Source organism: Nyctereutes procyonoides, unplaced genomic scaffold (assembly GCF_905146905.1).
Source record: "Nyctereutes procyonoides isolate TBG_1078 unplaced genomic scaffold, NYPRO_anot_genome, whole genome shotgun sequence".
In the NCBI taxonomy this organism is placed as follows: Eukaryota; Metazoa; Chordata; class Mammalia; order Carnivora; family Canidae; genus Nyctereutes; species Nyctereutes procyonoides.
Window position 1 is genome coordinate 12,331,778 of NW_026575159.1, and position 16,041 is coordinate 12,347,818.

Genomic DNA, 16,041 nt, shown 5'->3' on the forward strand with positions numbered 1-16,041 from the left:
CAGCAGCTTCGTCTTGATCTTCATCGTTTATACAAGGATCACTATTGCCAGGCTCTAAATTCGTTTAATCCTAATAGCAACTTAGGAATATGTGTTATTACTTCCATTTTGTAGACGAGGAAAGCGATGGTCAGATAAGGAAAGTATATGCATGGCCACAAATCTCCTAAAGAAGTAGTATTAAGACCCACAATTCCCCAGTTTGAGAACCTAAGGCTGTCCACGCTGAGGATATTCAGCAACAGGGAAAATTTTAGAAAAAAGTCCAAGGCCAGAAGCTCCCCAGGGCAGGAAGAAGACGTCGAGGGCCAGTGCCCACAGCGCCCCTAGAGAAACAAGGACTCCATGGTGGTTCAACGCTCAGGACCCCTTCCCACCTTACCTTGCTTTCTCCTTCAATGACGATGACAGGCACAGCTGTGGCAGGCCAGCGGTGTTTGGCTGGTAGGGGCTTGTCACAATTCCACAGAACTATGATCTGAAAGGGACAGGGGGTCATTAGATGGCTTGGTAAGGCTGGCTGTAGATAGGCCTCCACCCCAGTTTCTTCCCAGAGACAGGACGAGAGGGAGGACACAGAAGCCTACGTAAGGCAGAGGCAGACATCAGACTTGAATTTTAAAGAGAGTCGCCCTCCCACACAATCTCCAGGACCAGGTCACCTCAACAACTAGATAGAGAGGAGAAAAGGTATAACCTGCAAAAAATAGCATCAAGGGGGTAGGAGAAAGCCAGGGAGAAAGAAGTAAATTTCAGGGTTGCTGAATCTTAATAAAGTGGTCTCCTAAATTCTGCTATCATATGATGATGAGTGAGATAACACCAGTGAACAAGGTAAATAAATATGGGTAGTGAGGAGCACCTGGGTGGCTCAGTGGTTGAGGTTGTGATCCCAGGGTCCTGGGATCGAGTCTTGCGTTGGGCTCCCTGCGAGGAGCCTTGCTTCTCCCTCTGCCTATGTCTCTGCCTCTCTCTCTGTATCTCTCATGAATAAATAAATAAAATATTTTTTAAAAAAATGGGCAGTGAGCATCAGAACACTGGCTAGGAAGCAGTGCTCCCCCAGGCAGTGTGGGAGACAGAAGCAAATTCAAGATGGAACTGGCATGGTGAACCTGTGATTTGGATTCTCCGGAACGGCTGCAGATTTCATGTGACTCTAGTATTTCCAATAAATGTGTTCTGTTCAGAAAGGCATACTTCAACACGATTTAATTCCTTTCTTGTTTGTAGCCTTCTTACACAACCTGATTTACAAGTCAGAAAAAAAGCCAATGTGGAAAGAGTGACACAGATGTGGAAAATTTTGTTATCACTGATAGAACCTTCTGCTCCTGATTTTATCGATTTTATCATTAAGTCATGGTTGCTGTGAAAGAAAAGTGGACAAACACTTCCTGACACCACCAAGTCTGTTTCTTCTGTTGAAACTTAGCTTTCTGGGGCCTCCCATGGCCTTTCTGCTGTTGCTTTATTACTCTGATGTCTAAAAACAAAATGATGCGCTTATGTGTTCTTTAAAGAATGTGTTGGTATCTATGTTTTAACTTTAGCCCATCGAAGAATCTCTTTGTAACCCATTCCTTATCTGTGCTTGACTGCACTTCCAAGAACCTCTAAGTTGATGAAAAAGAAAGTAACAAGGCATGACAAATGAAAGGGGGGGTAACAGGGCATGACGTTAGGTGAGTCCCAGGGAGTAGAGCATGGAGCATGCAGAGGCGCAGGCTCTGGTCCCCCGAGCTGGAGGAGGCAGGTGCTGCTTTCGGCCCCTCACTCACCTGTGCGCAGTACTGGGATTTGGCTGCAGCCACGAGAAGCTTTAACACTGGCTGGGACTGAGAGACCAGGGGGGTCACCGCATGGATGACTGCCGTGAATTTGGAAGGGGGCTTTAAACCTGCAATAGAAACGGGAGAGGAGCTCAATGAAACACTGGAAAACAACACTTAGAAAATCATTCCTCCTCGCTCCATTGCCTCGCCCTGAAGCTAATGTTCCCTACTCGCATATTTTTCCTTTGCCTCTTATGTCCTGACAGAACAAAAACAAGGTGAAAAGCTGTTAGGTAGCTGCTGCCTGAGACCGTGGTAATTTCCAGCTCCATGTCCACCTGCAGGTTTCTTCCTCTGATAACCTTTTCCTCTCCTGGGGGTGCACCTGTGATCTTCTGTCCATGTCTGCTTTTTAGGGGCCCAGAGGCCCCTCTCACCCCACCTCTCACCACTCTCTACTCCAGGAAGGCTCTACTCTACACTTACATGTTACTGTGGGGATTTAAGGAAATGTGCTCTCCCCGCCCTGGGTATTTGAATAGCTCTTATTCTTGATAATGTAGTTAAGGGTTGTTTGTTTGGTTTTGGCCTGATTAATACTATTTTCAATAATGACCAGCAAGTGGTAAAGGGTAAAAGAACTGCCTCCAGAGCCTCCCGGTCTCAGTTTGAATCCCTGTGCTACCACCCAGTGGTGGTGGGATCTTCCCCTTGGCGTTTCCACAGCTGTGAAATGCGGCTGAGAGTCAGAGCATCAAACCTATGGGGTTGTTTTTGTTAGGAGACCAGAATTAAAGGACTGAATGCATACAAAGCAGTTAGATCAGGGCCCAGCAAACAGGAAGTGCTTGATATGTGTTCTTGGCTATCCCTCGCCATCACCATCACCATCAGCATCACCATCACCACCATTTTGGAGCAGAAGGCTCTACACTCCCAAGAAGCTCTTTTTGTGTGGTGCTGACATAGGCTGAGGGAAAAAAATATGTGACCCAGACCTCTGCCAACTACGTGCTCCAAAGCGCTAGGTGGAAAAGTGTCACAAATATGTAAAACAAGCATAGCCACTAAAGAGAAAGAAGCGAGATGGCTTCTCCACCCTCTGGAAGGAGCTCGCTAAGAAACTGGAGATGCGTTTAAAAACTTTTTAAAACTTCACTAGTTTAGACTCGCAAATTTCTCATTTTGGTAGCTTCAATGCAAACAAGAGTGTGCAGTGACATTCAAGTTAAACTTTGATGTCGATACAATAAAGGTAAGAATTAGACAACATATACTAAGTGATTCTGTGAGGGTTTTGTAGAGCAAATTATATCATCCAGTTGGTACTTTAATTGCATGTTAGAAGCAGACTTGCCCCACTATCTAGATACACATTCAAAACTTTGCCAGAGAAAAAATAGGGGTGGGGGTTTCCTTTCTCACAGTGAGATCAAGTCACTGCTTTCACATTTTTCCTGTATATTTCCTAGTTTAGGAAGCATCATGTACACACTTCTCATGTACTCACTCCACATGAAGATCTCCATGCTCTGCAAGAAATACGTAGAAATTTTTATCAAATATGGCCTTCTTCTGAAAATTACCCAATTCTAAATATATTACTCCATGTGGACCACTTCACTGATTTTAATACAGTCCCCATAATATGTTTGGTTTGGATTAACTGGTTGGTACTTCATGACTCTTAAGTTTCTTTTTATCAGTTTCAAATTAAACATGCAAAACTCAAAAAAGGGTGAGATTGGTGTGGAGAATATCAGAACAGGGTGGAAAATCTAGAGTCTTTTTCCCACATCAACTTGAAAGATGCATTACTATCCCAGAGCTCCTCCAGTTTAGACCCGAGAATGAGGGGGAATGTCGAAGATGTTACTAACACTATCACAAGTGGGCTCCAAGGACACAAGTGTCTACGGCAATAACAGTAGCCTTTTGGAGAGCTTTGTTCCTCTGTCCATTCCCTTTCCCCCATTATGATTGGACTAAAAGCTGCTTGAGAGCACAGACTGTAAATCTGACTTTTTATTTCCACTGCCCAGCATGGCATTAATGGAGCACACATGAGGAGCACACTAAATGCTAAACGAGTAAACAGATTGGTCTTTTGTCAGACATTCTCAAATCTTTCTCTTTCCTTTTTATTAATTCAACTTTTCTTTGGTAGGAGATAGAGAAGTTGAGATCATGGGGTAAAAAATAGGAATAGCGCTCCTGGTTCCATTTCATATATGAGGAGATTTAAAATTATAGCAAAGACACTGTCATGTTCAAAATGATCCATAATTTGAGGAACCTATTTCTCAAAAAGGAATGAGTCTACTATATGTGAGGTCCAGCTGCTCAGACAAGGAGTTTTCCTGCATTTTCCAGTGCTCTGACGGATTTATTGTTCTTGACCCTGATACACCATTTATGATAGGGCTCTAGAAAGCCATCTCTGGGCAGGCTGGTCGAAAGACACTTCTATAGAATGGAAAAATCAAGGGACTTTCAATCTGGACAAGAACTGGAGGGTAAACAAGGGGCAGCACCCTGGAAAGAGGTCACTTACCTAAATTAGCATAGTAGTAAGGAAAGTCTCCCAGATAAGATGAATACTGTGGTAGTACGAACAATCCTCCAGGATGTTTGTTCCATATTAAACTGTTACGTGATATGTGCTTGAATATTCTGTCCTGAATAATCTAGAATATAAACACAGCCTGTGGTGAGGATGAGACCTTGATGGGATTTGATAAGGGAGCATGTTCAATCCCAGTTTGAGGAATGATGACCCTCAAAGAAGTGACTCTATCTCCAAATTCTCCGATAAAAGTGTCCGGGACACAGGCAGAGTGACAAAGCAGTAGAAGAGAGTGTGAGAGAGAAAGAGATGAATTATGGCTAATCAAATTTTCTAATTAAATGTTGGTTTTACCCTAAGTTCTATCTTGTCTTTCTATAATAATAAGTATGCTCTCATTTCAAAGCTGAGTGCATGAAACAGTTCCCTTGATGGCAGAGCATTTGGCTGTGGTTCTAGACTGACGCCAGGAAGATCTGTTCTTGGTCCACATAGACGTCCATGGGGAGACTGCCTTGGGAGGGTACAGAAGGCAGGGTACGTTCTAGAAGCTGTTGAAGTTCTCATCCATTCCTTTAATCGAGGAGGCAGATTTATCTGTCATATTTCGTTTTCCTTTCAAAGTCAATTGTAGGACTTTGGGGTACTGGTTAGGGGAAGTTTTTCTACATTTTATCTCAAAAACCAGTGAGTTAACAATTGCTCAAAACATCCCACATAATAGGACAAAAAAACATGGCATATGAAGACTAATAGCCACACTAGTTCATTAGTTCCTTTGGACTTTGGGACCTCGCAGATCATTAAATTCCACATTTAGAGTCAAACATTCTCCCATCCTGAATCATTTGTCAGATGAACGTGATTAGTCCACTTTACAGATTTCTCTCTGTGACTTTCAAACTCTTGTAATTATTCCATCCACTCATTAAGATATGATTTGGCAAATAATTAACTTGGTACAGGATTTCACGTTTGCAGCAATTTTTTTCTGCACTTAAAAAAAAAGAAAGAGACTGCCATGTCTCTCAAGAGATTTAAGACCTAAATCATTATTTTCCAGGCCCCCATTTAATGCGATGTGACTTTAAATAAAGACTATTTTCAATGGAGCTTTATCACTTGTTAAGGTTATTAATTAACACAATCGTCTCATCCCACATAGTGACAGGTAAGTAATAAAGTGAGCTACATTTATTTTTTTGCAAACCTTATCATGTTTATATTTCTTAATGAGAGAGAAGAAAGGAAGCAAGGAGGTAATTTGGAAGAACTCAAACACTTTAGCTCAATGATTTCTGCATTTTTCTCTTTCCTCCAGATCAAAACGGCTAGTATTATATGGGTAGGTAGAAGTTTGCAATTTGGTGGAGAGTTAAAGAACCTAGCTAAAATATGAACATTTACTTTCTGTGGTACAACAGAGATGTGTTAAAATGTTGTTGACAAGGCATTAATTATGAGAAACTTCTTATGGTTGTGAAGGGTTTTCAAATGGCTAGCAATTTCACTTTATATGCCATTTATCCTAGTTTTATATTTTTTATATCTTTCAAATCTACTGTCTTTTTTTCCTTACAGTTTTTCATTTAGATCCTCTTTTTCTGATCTGCAAATTTATGTACTTTCTAGCATGTGGTCACTTAAATGAATTTGGATATCAAAACACAGAGTGAATTGAAAGTAGACAGTATCATAAATCTGACACATATACAAATGGCATATATCTAAGGGATGCCACAAAATGGGTCACTATCCACTGTGGGTCTTTCGGCAGCATGCTTCTCGTCATCCTCTTTCTGGTTCAGTATCACAACATTGTTCTTGTTTCGAATTCAAGGATACAACAGGCTACAGTATTCTTCTGAGATACCAATGAGCATGTCATATTCTCTTCAAATCAATCTTGATGGGAAGATATAAGCAAAGGTACAAGAGCAATAGCAAATACTTAATTTAACCTGGGTCAAGCAATTTGCCACTTTTATGTCTCACTTTTCTCATTTGTAATAAAATAAAATATCACATAAATTATAATAACCTCTCAGAATGTGTGAGGAATAGCCGCCGAAGTTTTTATATTTAAGACTTGACTTTTTTTACCTTAAAAAAAAAATCTCATTCCTGAATTTATTTTCTAGGTGTGGACTGCCCATTTTGACACTGCTGTAAGATCACAGATATTATAGATTATAGATTTCTTTCCATAGAATTAATAGTATTCATGGATTACTTACCCTAAATACCTAACAACAATGATATATTATCATTTTTCTCATGAATTAAATTTTTCTCCATCTAGAATTGATTCTTGAGTAGTTTGTCAAAGGGTATAAACACTTTTAAGTGTTTGCATTGACAAACATTTTCTAAAAGGTGTGTAACAGCTGGCCTTCCCAAAAGTCTTAAAGAGTTTGGGATCACCCAAAGGTGATCTCATTTCACCAAAGAGAAGCGTTGTTCTGTCCCTCTCCTAATTTCCATTGCTATCCTGTGATGGAACAGCCAACAGCTGTTCCTATCGCTACACTGGACAGCTCCCAGGATCCTTTCGGAGTACTAGAACTCACTATTGCTGTGGAAGAAGACATCCATTTAGAAGTTGGACACTTCTTCGGCTATAAAGAAAATCATCACAAACATATACACTGACACATATATGTACATAGCAAAGCCTTTTCATTATGGACGGCACCCTTGATAGGATAATATTTCTCGTTAACAGGAATTCAAAGGGAAGAATGACAGGCTCCTTATTTTTCTTTTTTATGTGCCATCTGTTTTATGAATAATGGACTATTGGTTACAGGTTACTGCCATTCTGTGTGGCCCTGACTTGGTCTTTTGACCAATACAAGGTTACCTCACACACGCAGTGCCACCATATGCCACCTCACTCTGAGCCAAACATTCTATTTTCATTAGCTCAGTGATTTTAATATTTCACTATACAACAGCATCAGCAATACCATGGTTTGAATGTGCATTGTTAGGTAACCGGAGAGAAAAATTGGAACATACTTCATAAAACTCCATTAAAAATGTGCATTCCGAGCTACCATTAGTTCTTTTCATACATTATTCCAATCTTGTGCACTTTTCTTTGACTCACCTTGATTCTCACTGAGCTCCTATGGTTCAATCATGAGTGTCAGGTTATTGCTGTGTAATACTCTGACAAATAATGGAATCTATGAAGGAACACTGTCTGCAGTATTTTATCATTGTCCCCATCATTACTTCTCAATTTGCATACACACACAAAAAGTGAGCTCCAAAGAGCTTAGCTCTGATTCACTAGCTCCTTAATTCCAAGATGCTGAATTAGGAAACTTCTATCGGACTGGAAATGCTAGCCAAATCCCAAGTACAGAAAGCAGTACAATGGAATGTACTAACAATAACAACTTGAGTCTGGCATCAGAGAAAAGGTATCCTGCTTTCAAGCATCACCTACAACACTAAGGCTCAAAGTCTCCAAAGACCGAGTCATCCCCTTCCCATGACCTAGAGTATATAGCAAGCAAGAAAGACCCAGAGTTTTAGAGTCTGGATATAGAACATCCTGAGAGCAAAGGATCCTCAAATCTACATTATCTAAGGGTAATGCTGAATTATCCTCATAACTCAGAAGCTCCAGCAAAGAATGACTTTTAGGTTTTAAGCCAAGTAGGCATTTTTGATATGTGATACTTAAATTGTTCTCATAAACACGTTGGCTTTATTTGTGTAGGCGGATGGCATTTTCTGCTATGTTCTCTGCTTTTCCATTTACACTGAATTCTGGGGTAATCTGAGTTCTGAATTAAAAAGGGAAACTGGATGGTATCTTTCATGCAATTTGGTTGAGGGGTCAAACTGTTACAATCTGATCTTGGAACTATATAAGGAGATTTGATAGTTGCTATAAATTTGAATGAAGTATATGGTTCATAGTGTTTTCAAAACAACTGTGTCGCTAAAGAACTACATGGCTTAAATCCAAGGGGAAGAAGGCCTTTCCAGCACAGAGATGACAACAGCTTGACTTGAGATTCTATTCTGATGAATATAACACATCCAACTGTTCTTACAGGATAACTGAGCACTGCTAATTGAATAGGCAAGAGACCAGTTCTATGCAACAAACCAAACTCAAAAGAAATGTAATTAACGAGATACCATCATTCACCTGACAAATTTGCATGGTTGTGTATGTATGTGTTTTAATTATGATCCTTAAGGCTAACAAGACTACCACTAGAGGAGGTCTCCTCCCAGACGGTTTATGAGAGTCCAGACTGATGTAACCTTCTTGCAGAGTAATTTGGTTCATGCTATATGAACCTAGACTCTGGCTTAGTAATGATCCCACTGTAAGGACTCCATCCTAAAGATACAGAGATGCAGGCCAAGATACATGTAGAATCCCATTGCCTGGATAAAGATATTTGCACCTAGATCTATACAAAATACACAACTAGAAACAACATTAATAGTCAACAATAGTATGTTAGTTAAATAAATGGAGGTCCACCAAAGGAGGGCAAAAGGCAGGAAAAATGAAAATACGTGGCCTTTGTGTTTTAGAGTAGACAGCTATTATGGCAGAATCAAAAGGCCAGAAACAGACCCAAAGGTGCATAAGTGTGGAGTGTGACAACAATGAGGCAAGAAAACTTAGTATGTTGGGACAAACTACACAACAATCTGTTTAAAAAAGGAAAAAACAGGCTTTCAACACAGATCATATATATATAAAAGTAAATTGGATTAAACAGCTAAATGCAAAAAGTTAACTGTGAAAGTACTAGAAAAATATAAAGGAGTGTGTGTGTGTGTGTGTGTGTGTGTAAATTAAATTATGGATCAAAAGGTCCTTTGTAAAAAAAAAAAAAAAAAAAACAAAAAAAACCAAAGGTCCTTTCTGAACAGTAGCAAATGGAAAAGCCATAGAGGAAAAGATCACCTCATTATAAACAAAAAAGGGATACCGCAAGTTGGGGGAAATATTTGTAACAAAAGGGTCAAAGTGTTAATATTTTTAATATAATAAGCTCTTAAAAAATTATGAGAGGGGTGCCTGGGTGGCTCAGTTGGTTAAGAACTTGCCTTTGGCTCCAGTCATGATCCCAGGGTCTGGGGATTGGGCCTGGCATCAGGCTCCCTGCTTGGTGGGGAGCCTGCTTCTCCCTCTCCTCTGCCCCTCCCCTTGCTTGTGTTCTCTCACTTTTGCTTGCTCTCAAATAATAAATAAAATGTTTAATAAAAAAAAATTATGAGGAAAAGTGGGACAACTTCGTGGCCATTTCTATTTCTTTTTTTTTTTTTTGCCTGTTTTCTTTTTTTTTTTAAATAAATTTATTTTTTATTGGTGTTCAATTTACCATTTCTATTTCTTTCTTTGTGAGTTGCTAAGAAATAAGAAAAATTCATTCTTACTAATAACTGAAGAAATATAAATTAAGAAAATAATGACATCATTTTGAAAGATATAATGTCTAATATTGGTGAAAGTGAAAAATACCAAAAATAATCAAAACAAGTCCTCTCATATATGCTGGAGGGAATATAAATTAGTTCCATTCTATGGCAGGAAAATTGACAATGTATTAGAAATCTTAGCATTTATCATATTCTTTGAACGAGGACTTTGAATTCAAGGTATTAATCCTAAGGAAGTAATCTTGAACCTGCATAACAATTTGGTGCTGAAGCTATTTGTTTCAATAATATGTATACTAATGAAAAAACAAAAACAACGGTAATGTCTTCAAAGTAAGGATAATGAAAGAAATTAAGTGATATCATGAATGGAATATTATATAGTCATTAAAATAATTGTAGACAAATCTAAGAACATGAGAAAATGTTAATAATACATTATTAAAGGAGAAAAACATATTATAAACTAAGTTTAGAAAGACATTTATTTACTTAAGTAAGTAGGCTCCATGCCCAATGGGGGGTTTAAAACAACCCCGAGCTTAAGAGTTGCATGCTCTACTGATCCAGCCAGCTAGATGCCCCTGAAAGACTCCTCTTTAAATTGAAAATTACATATGTATAAATTTGCCTAGAAAAAATGAATATATATGTGTTTGTGTGTGTATATATATGTATATACATATACATATATATGTGTCAATAGTGATTTTGTATGGGTAGATGATTGTATTTTTATACTTTAAGTATTTTCTAAAATGAACATGTACTTTTTTTCATAGAAAGCACTCATTCTACAAAGGGAAAAAAAATGACAATCAGTTTTCTTTAAGAAGGGCCTAGGAAGGGTCTTGGATGGAAGACAGGATAGAAGAGTAATATCTATTACATATTCAAATCTACTCCTATGAACAGATGAGAAAAATGCAATCAATTTTAAGGAATAAGAAGCTTGCTTGCAAGAAGGAAGCCATTCTGACCTTGTCCCCTTTATGGGGTGAGCTTGGCTCCTTACAAACCCCTTTCACCTAGTTTCAGGCTGAAGAAAAAAATGTACACTCCTGAGAAGATACTGTGACCAGAGCAGCAGCCCCAGCTCACTGTGGGATAGGGAAATGCCCCCACTGTGTCCAGGGCACAACCAGCACAGGCTCTGATACCCAAGATGGCAAGAGAACAGCGGTGTGGACAAAGCAGGGTGATTTTCAGTTTTCTTGGTATTACTCAGACTCCTCAGTGTTTGCTGCAAATTACATTAGTTTTTGGAGCAGTAAATACTTTTCCAAAGCAAATACTCCAAAGAGAGGCTGCAAATGCCCCTGGCTACGTTATGAGAACACAGAACCACCTCAATGCCGTGCCTTATCAGAGGACCTCTGCTCTCCTTGCGAGTCCGTAATTCATGAGTGTGCAGTTTTCCAACTCTCATCTTAGCTCTTTGTGCTACTGTGGTGTGGCCTCAGGCCATCACTATCTGTTCTACTTGCAAAGGTTTTAATCATCTCCATGCTTCCCTCTCCTTTTTCCCTCCTGCCTTAAAAAAAAAAAAAAAAAAAAAAAAGGCAACATACAAGGGGCACCCATATGCCTAGAAGATTTTCTGCTTTCATAAAGCTTAACACTTTCCACACCAGATAGAGTAATCCTGATCCTGATTGTCTTCTTAACACATCCTTGCAACACTGATGCTGGTTGGGCTGCACGTCTTGAGAACTGATTTTGTTGTACCCCAAAGCCACTGGTACCCAGTAAATTGTTCATATTTCTAGAATGGTAGAAGATTTTCCCCTAATTAGTCACTGCCTGATTTCTAAATGGGCTCCAGAAACACATCTTCAGAGGATGCCACTGAGTGTGAAGGACAGGAGGACAGTCATTAACCACATATCGCTGAAATGATGGAAGACAGAGCTGATCTGTGTGTCAAGGACTGTAATTCCTCCTCATGTCAGTTTTCCTCTGTGGAGTTTTGTTAGGAATGGAGGGATCTGCTTGGGCACAGCAGAGCAGGTAAAATAGGGTTAACTGATAAATCCGGGTATAAAAAATTTGGTGTTGTCCCATTTGGCCAATTATACCACACGAATAACAGAAGAGAAGGCCAATAGAAGTGTATAAAGGACCATTATTCAAGACTAAGAGCCAAGTGGTCTCACTTACCTCTAGTGTAGTTAATACAATCTTCTCAACTGAAGAAAAATAAGCCTCCCACAAGAATTGTGTCTGCTGTCTAAGTGCTAGGATTTTATCCTGATGAATAGACCTGATTGTAGAAGGAATCTGTAACACAAGGTGAACACATAATAACTATAACTGTAAAACAATGAGATGCCATTTGATCGAAATAACCCACCTGGGTTAGGCTTTTATAAATTTCTTAGCATTCAGGTTTTAGTGTACGGGATTGGCTACAAATCTGAAATGCCCTTAAGAGGTGTCAGATACAAGCAGTACTCACTGGGGATCAGCCTTAATGACCTTTAATGGATGGAAGTTGAAGTCCCCTCTAAGATTTGGTAACAGCTTATCAGTTGCTTAGGGTCCCACAAATCCTCAAGCTTACACCTGGACAAGCACATTCTACACAGAAGGGAGCTGTCAGTTTTGGTGAAAGGCTGAAAGACATGCCCCAAACACTTCCAAGACATGCAATGCCAGGGACTCCAAGTGATCTACAAAGGGGTTTCTAGAGGAAATGTCTCTGAGTCTCTCCATTTAATCTGTAGCTGGATAGTCATTTCCATATGTACACATCTGTGACCTTACCCTGAGAGCTCTTCTGCTCCCTGACCTCTCTTTTTGGCTCCAGCACTAATGCTAATCTAGCACAATCTGTCAAACATCACACACATCCAACCATCGCTGTTCTTCTCTAACAGGCTACATGATTTTAAAGGAGAGATCTCAGCCCATCCATCCTGCTACATGTTTTAAGGTTGTAAGAATGGCTTTTATATAGTAGTTTTTCAAGAAATAAGAGTTGAGGGGCACCTGGGTGGCTCAGTCGGTTAGGCGTCTGCCTTCAACACAGGTCATGATCCCAGGGTCCTGGGACTGAGCCTCAGATTGGGACTCCCTGCTCAGCCAGGAGCCTGCTTCTCTGACTCTCCCCCCAAGCTTTGTGCTCTCTCTCTTGCTCTCAAATAAATAAATAAAATCTTAAAAAAAAAAAAAAGAAACAAAAGTTGAATTGAACATGGCCAACTGAAGTTACCATAGGGATATGATTATTTTTACCATCAATACAGCTTAATGGTTAAGCACAGGGACACAGAAATTGGACCAAGGTGGGATTCTCAGTTCTACCATTTACTAGCTGTGCTTTCTTGGACAAGTTACTTGATCTCTCTTTGAGTACCTCTTCATTTTTATAACCTTTGGGATACAGTACTAACATCAGAAGGTTGTAAAGGAGATCAAATAAGTGCTTACTTAACACAATAGTGAGAACATGGGAAGCTTAACATAGCAAATTATTACTACCACTATTATCATTATTGACATAAGGGTGATGATACTCAAAGTTCGACCAACTTCTTAACGTTTGTGTGTGAACTTGTTTGGATCTGGAGCTCTGACACGTACTTTGGGTTTCTGGTGAATTTGCTGGGCTTGCTCCCTATCTTCATGTATAGTTCAAGGTCTATTTCATTTATGGAGTCTATACTCTTACGAGATTCCTTGTGATTAGCAAACTGCCCTCTTGTGCTCACCTCTTTCTGCATGCTTGCTTTGCTAATGCGTAACTAAGTAGACAGACATGGGGGCCTGGGCTGAGGTAAGAATGCTCTGTTAGCTGCTTTAATAAGAAAAGTTACTCATGGCATTGTGACTAAGACTAGATCTGAATTTCCCCTGGAAGGGAAAGAGGTGGCAACACATTTTTGGACTCAAGACTATTTTTCAGAGGAGCAATGAAATTGCTCCACAGTAAGAACAAAAGGACAAGCTCACTTGCTTTTGCAACATCCTACAGCAGACACTAAATTTGTGCCCCAAAGTGTGTATCTCGATGCCTCACACTGAAGAAGGATGAAAGCAACAGGTAAAGGGAAAGCACCAGCAGGCTTTGTTAGTCCAGAATTAGAACTCAAGGTCAAATGTAAGTAAAATATCCTTGGAGAAGGCAGAGCAACTATCCACATCATGGATCCTTGATAAGTCAAGGGCAATTTATTTTTATTTACTGAGAAAATTACCTAGATTGCCAAAAGAGACTAGAAAAAAGTTACTCAGCTCAGTTTTCATAATCATGTCCTCTTTTAAATGTCAATGGCATATCCTAAGAGTCATATCAGTTGACTTCACTATTTTGCCATGATGAGAAACCAGTCCATTAGAAAAATGTGATTACATAATCTCCAGAAAACTAAGTAGGCTATGGTTATGAACGAATAAAGGAAATGTCACATATATTTTTAAAAGGATTTTATTTATTTATTTTAGAGAAAGAGAGACAAAGAGGGACACAGAAAGAGCATAGGGGAACGGGCAGAAGGAGAAGAGAATTTCGAGCAGACTTCTTGCTGAACCAGGGCTCAATTCCAGGACCCTGAGATCATGGCCTGAGGTGAAACCAAGGGTCGGATGCCCAAACGACTGAGTCACTCAGGCGCCCTAAAGCAATATCACATATTAACCTACCAATACATTCCCCCTCTATTATATAAGCCACAAACTGATGTTAGGACATCAAGTGAGCTATACGCTGCCTGTTTGTATGTACAATATACGTGATAGCTCTTTGCAAAGTGCTCTGGAAGAGAATTCCAACTGACTGAAAAGACAGAGTTCCAGGTTTTCATGGCATTTGGCTATTGGTTATTAATCTGCTTGTCCTGAGAGACAGGAACGCAAGAGTGATAAATTAATTCCAATTTGGCTGGATTGTTCAGCGTTGCAGAACTCAATGAAGTCTTAACAAAAGGTCATGTATGGTAACAAAACTAATGGAATCTACCAAAATAGATCTAGGAAAGCAACACGCAGCTCTCTTGGTGACATAATGACAAGAATATATGCAAATAAAAACATCCGAGCTGTTCTAAAACAGGAAACGAAAAATTGTAACATAACAACAACATCTCCCAGAGCAGACATTTGGGCTCAGCGCCAGCTCTCTACAACGATCGTCAACGACAGTACAGTCGCTGTTCAATATGGAGGCAGCCGTGCAGAGATGGAGTGCTCAGGAAAGGGGAAACCACCAGCAAGTTCGAGTGGGGGCAGAATGGAAAACAGAATCTTCAGAGTCAAGCCAAACAAACTGCTTCATTAGGTGAAATCCATACCAGCTTTGGTGAAATGGTAGAAACTGGACAACCACAATTAAGATCCCAGAATGCTCTCCTCTCCAAGACAAACTCCTAAGTTTTTCATGTCAGATTCATAGGAGCCTTGGAGAAATTATGGCTGATGGTTTTTATTCCTTTTTTTCCCCAAGTTTCTTTGGATGATCATGCATTTAAAAAAATTATAAAAGGAAGGAAAAAGGCAACATGGAAACGAACTACTCATATCACTTTTGTCTGGCCTTTCATGAGTGAATGTTTTTGATATACACCATTCGGCCCCGGGAGGATTTTGCTAGGTCATTTATTTCTCTTTTGTTTTGAAGGTCCCAGGTGGAGATCACGTACCTGAGTACCAGAGAGTAGGAATGTTCTAGGGGCTGTGTTCAGCTTGGCTTTCCTAAGTCACAGCCCTCACCTGTTACTTTAGGAAGAGAACTGGTTTACTTCGTCAGCCAGCTAGCGGACTGTCTGGCAGTAGAAGCAGAATCAACAGCAGAGTTAAAAGCTCAATTTTCTTGGTATTAAAAAAAAAAAAAAGCCAGGACATTAAAAATAAAAATCATTCTACAACATTTGTGGTAGTTCAAGATAAAGTATATAATGCCATCAAAGAAAAACATTAAAATACTCTATAATTTCAGAGAAAGGAGTAGGGCAATTTATGTGGAACCTAAAATATTACTGCACAAAAGGGCTTCAGAAATCCTTAGTTGGGATGCCTAGGTGGCTCAGGTCATGATCTTAGGGTCATAATCTTAAGCCCTGCATTGGGCTCTGAGCTGGATGTAGAGCCTGCTTAAGAGTATCTCTCTGCCTCTCCTTCTCCCTTTGCCCCCTGCCTTCTTGTGCACACTCTCTCTTAAAAAAAAAAAATGAAAAAAAAGAAAGAAAGAAAGAAAGAGAAGAAAGAAAGAAGAAAGAAAAGAAAGAAGAAAGAAAAGAAAGAAAAGAAAAAGAAAAGAAAAAGAAAAAGAAAAGAAAA

General features: G+C 39.6%; 1 protein-coding gene across 1 annotated transcript in view; it reads right to left on the reverse strand.

Moving 5' to 3' along the window:
* The window catches only part of EXT1 (exostosin glycosyltransferase 1), a 286,034-nt gene that overhangs the window by 16,531 nt on the left and 253,462 nt on the right, over positions 1–16,041 (reverse strand). Inside the window, exons 4-7 of the mRNA XM_055314008.1 lie at positions 11,926–12,045; positions 4,330–4,462; positions 1,782–1,900; positions 383–478 (exon numbers count right to left, since the gene is read on the reverse strand). Coding sequence (XP_055169983.1) covers positions 383–478; positions 1,782–1,900; positions 4,330–4,462; positions 11,926–12,045 — 468 coding nt within the window. The remainder of the gene's footprint in view (positions 1–382; positions 479–1,781; positions 1,901–4,329; positions 4,463–11,925; positions 12,046–16,041) is intronic.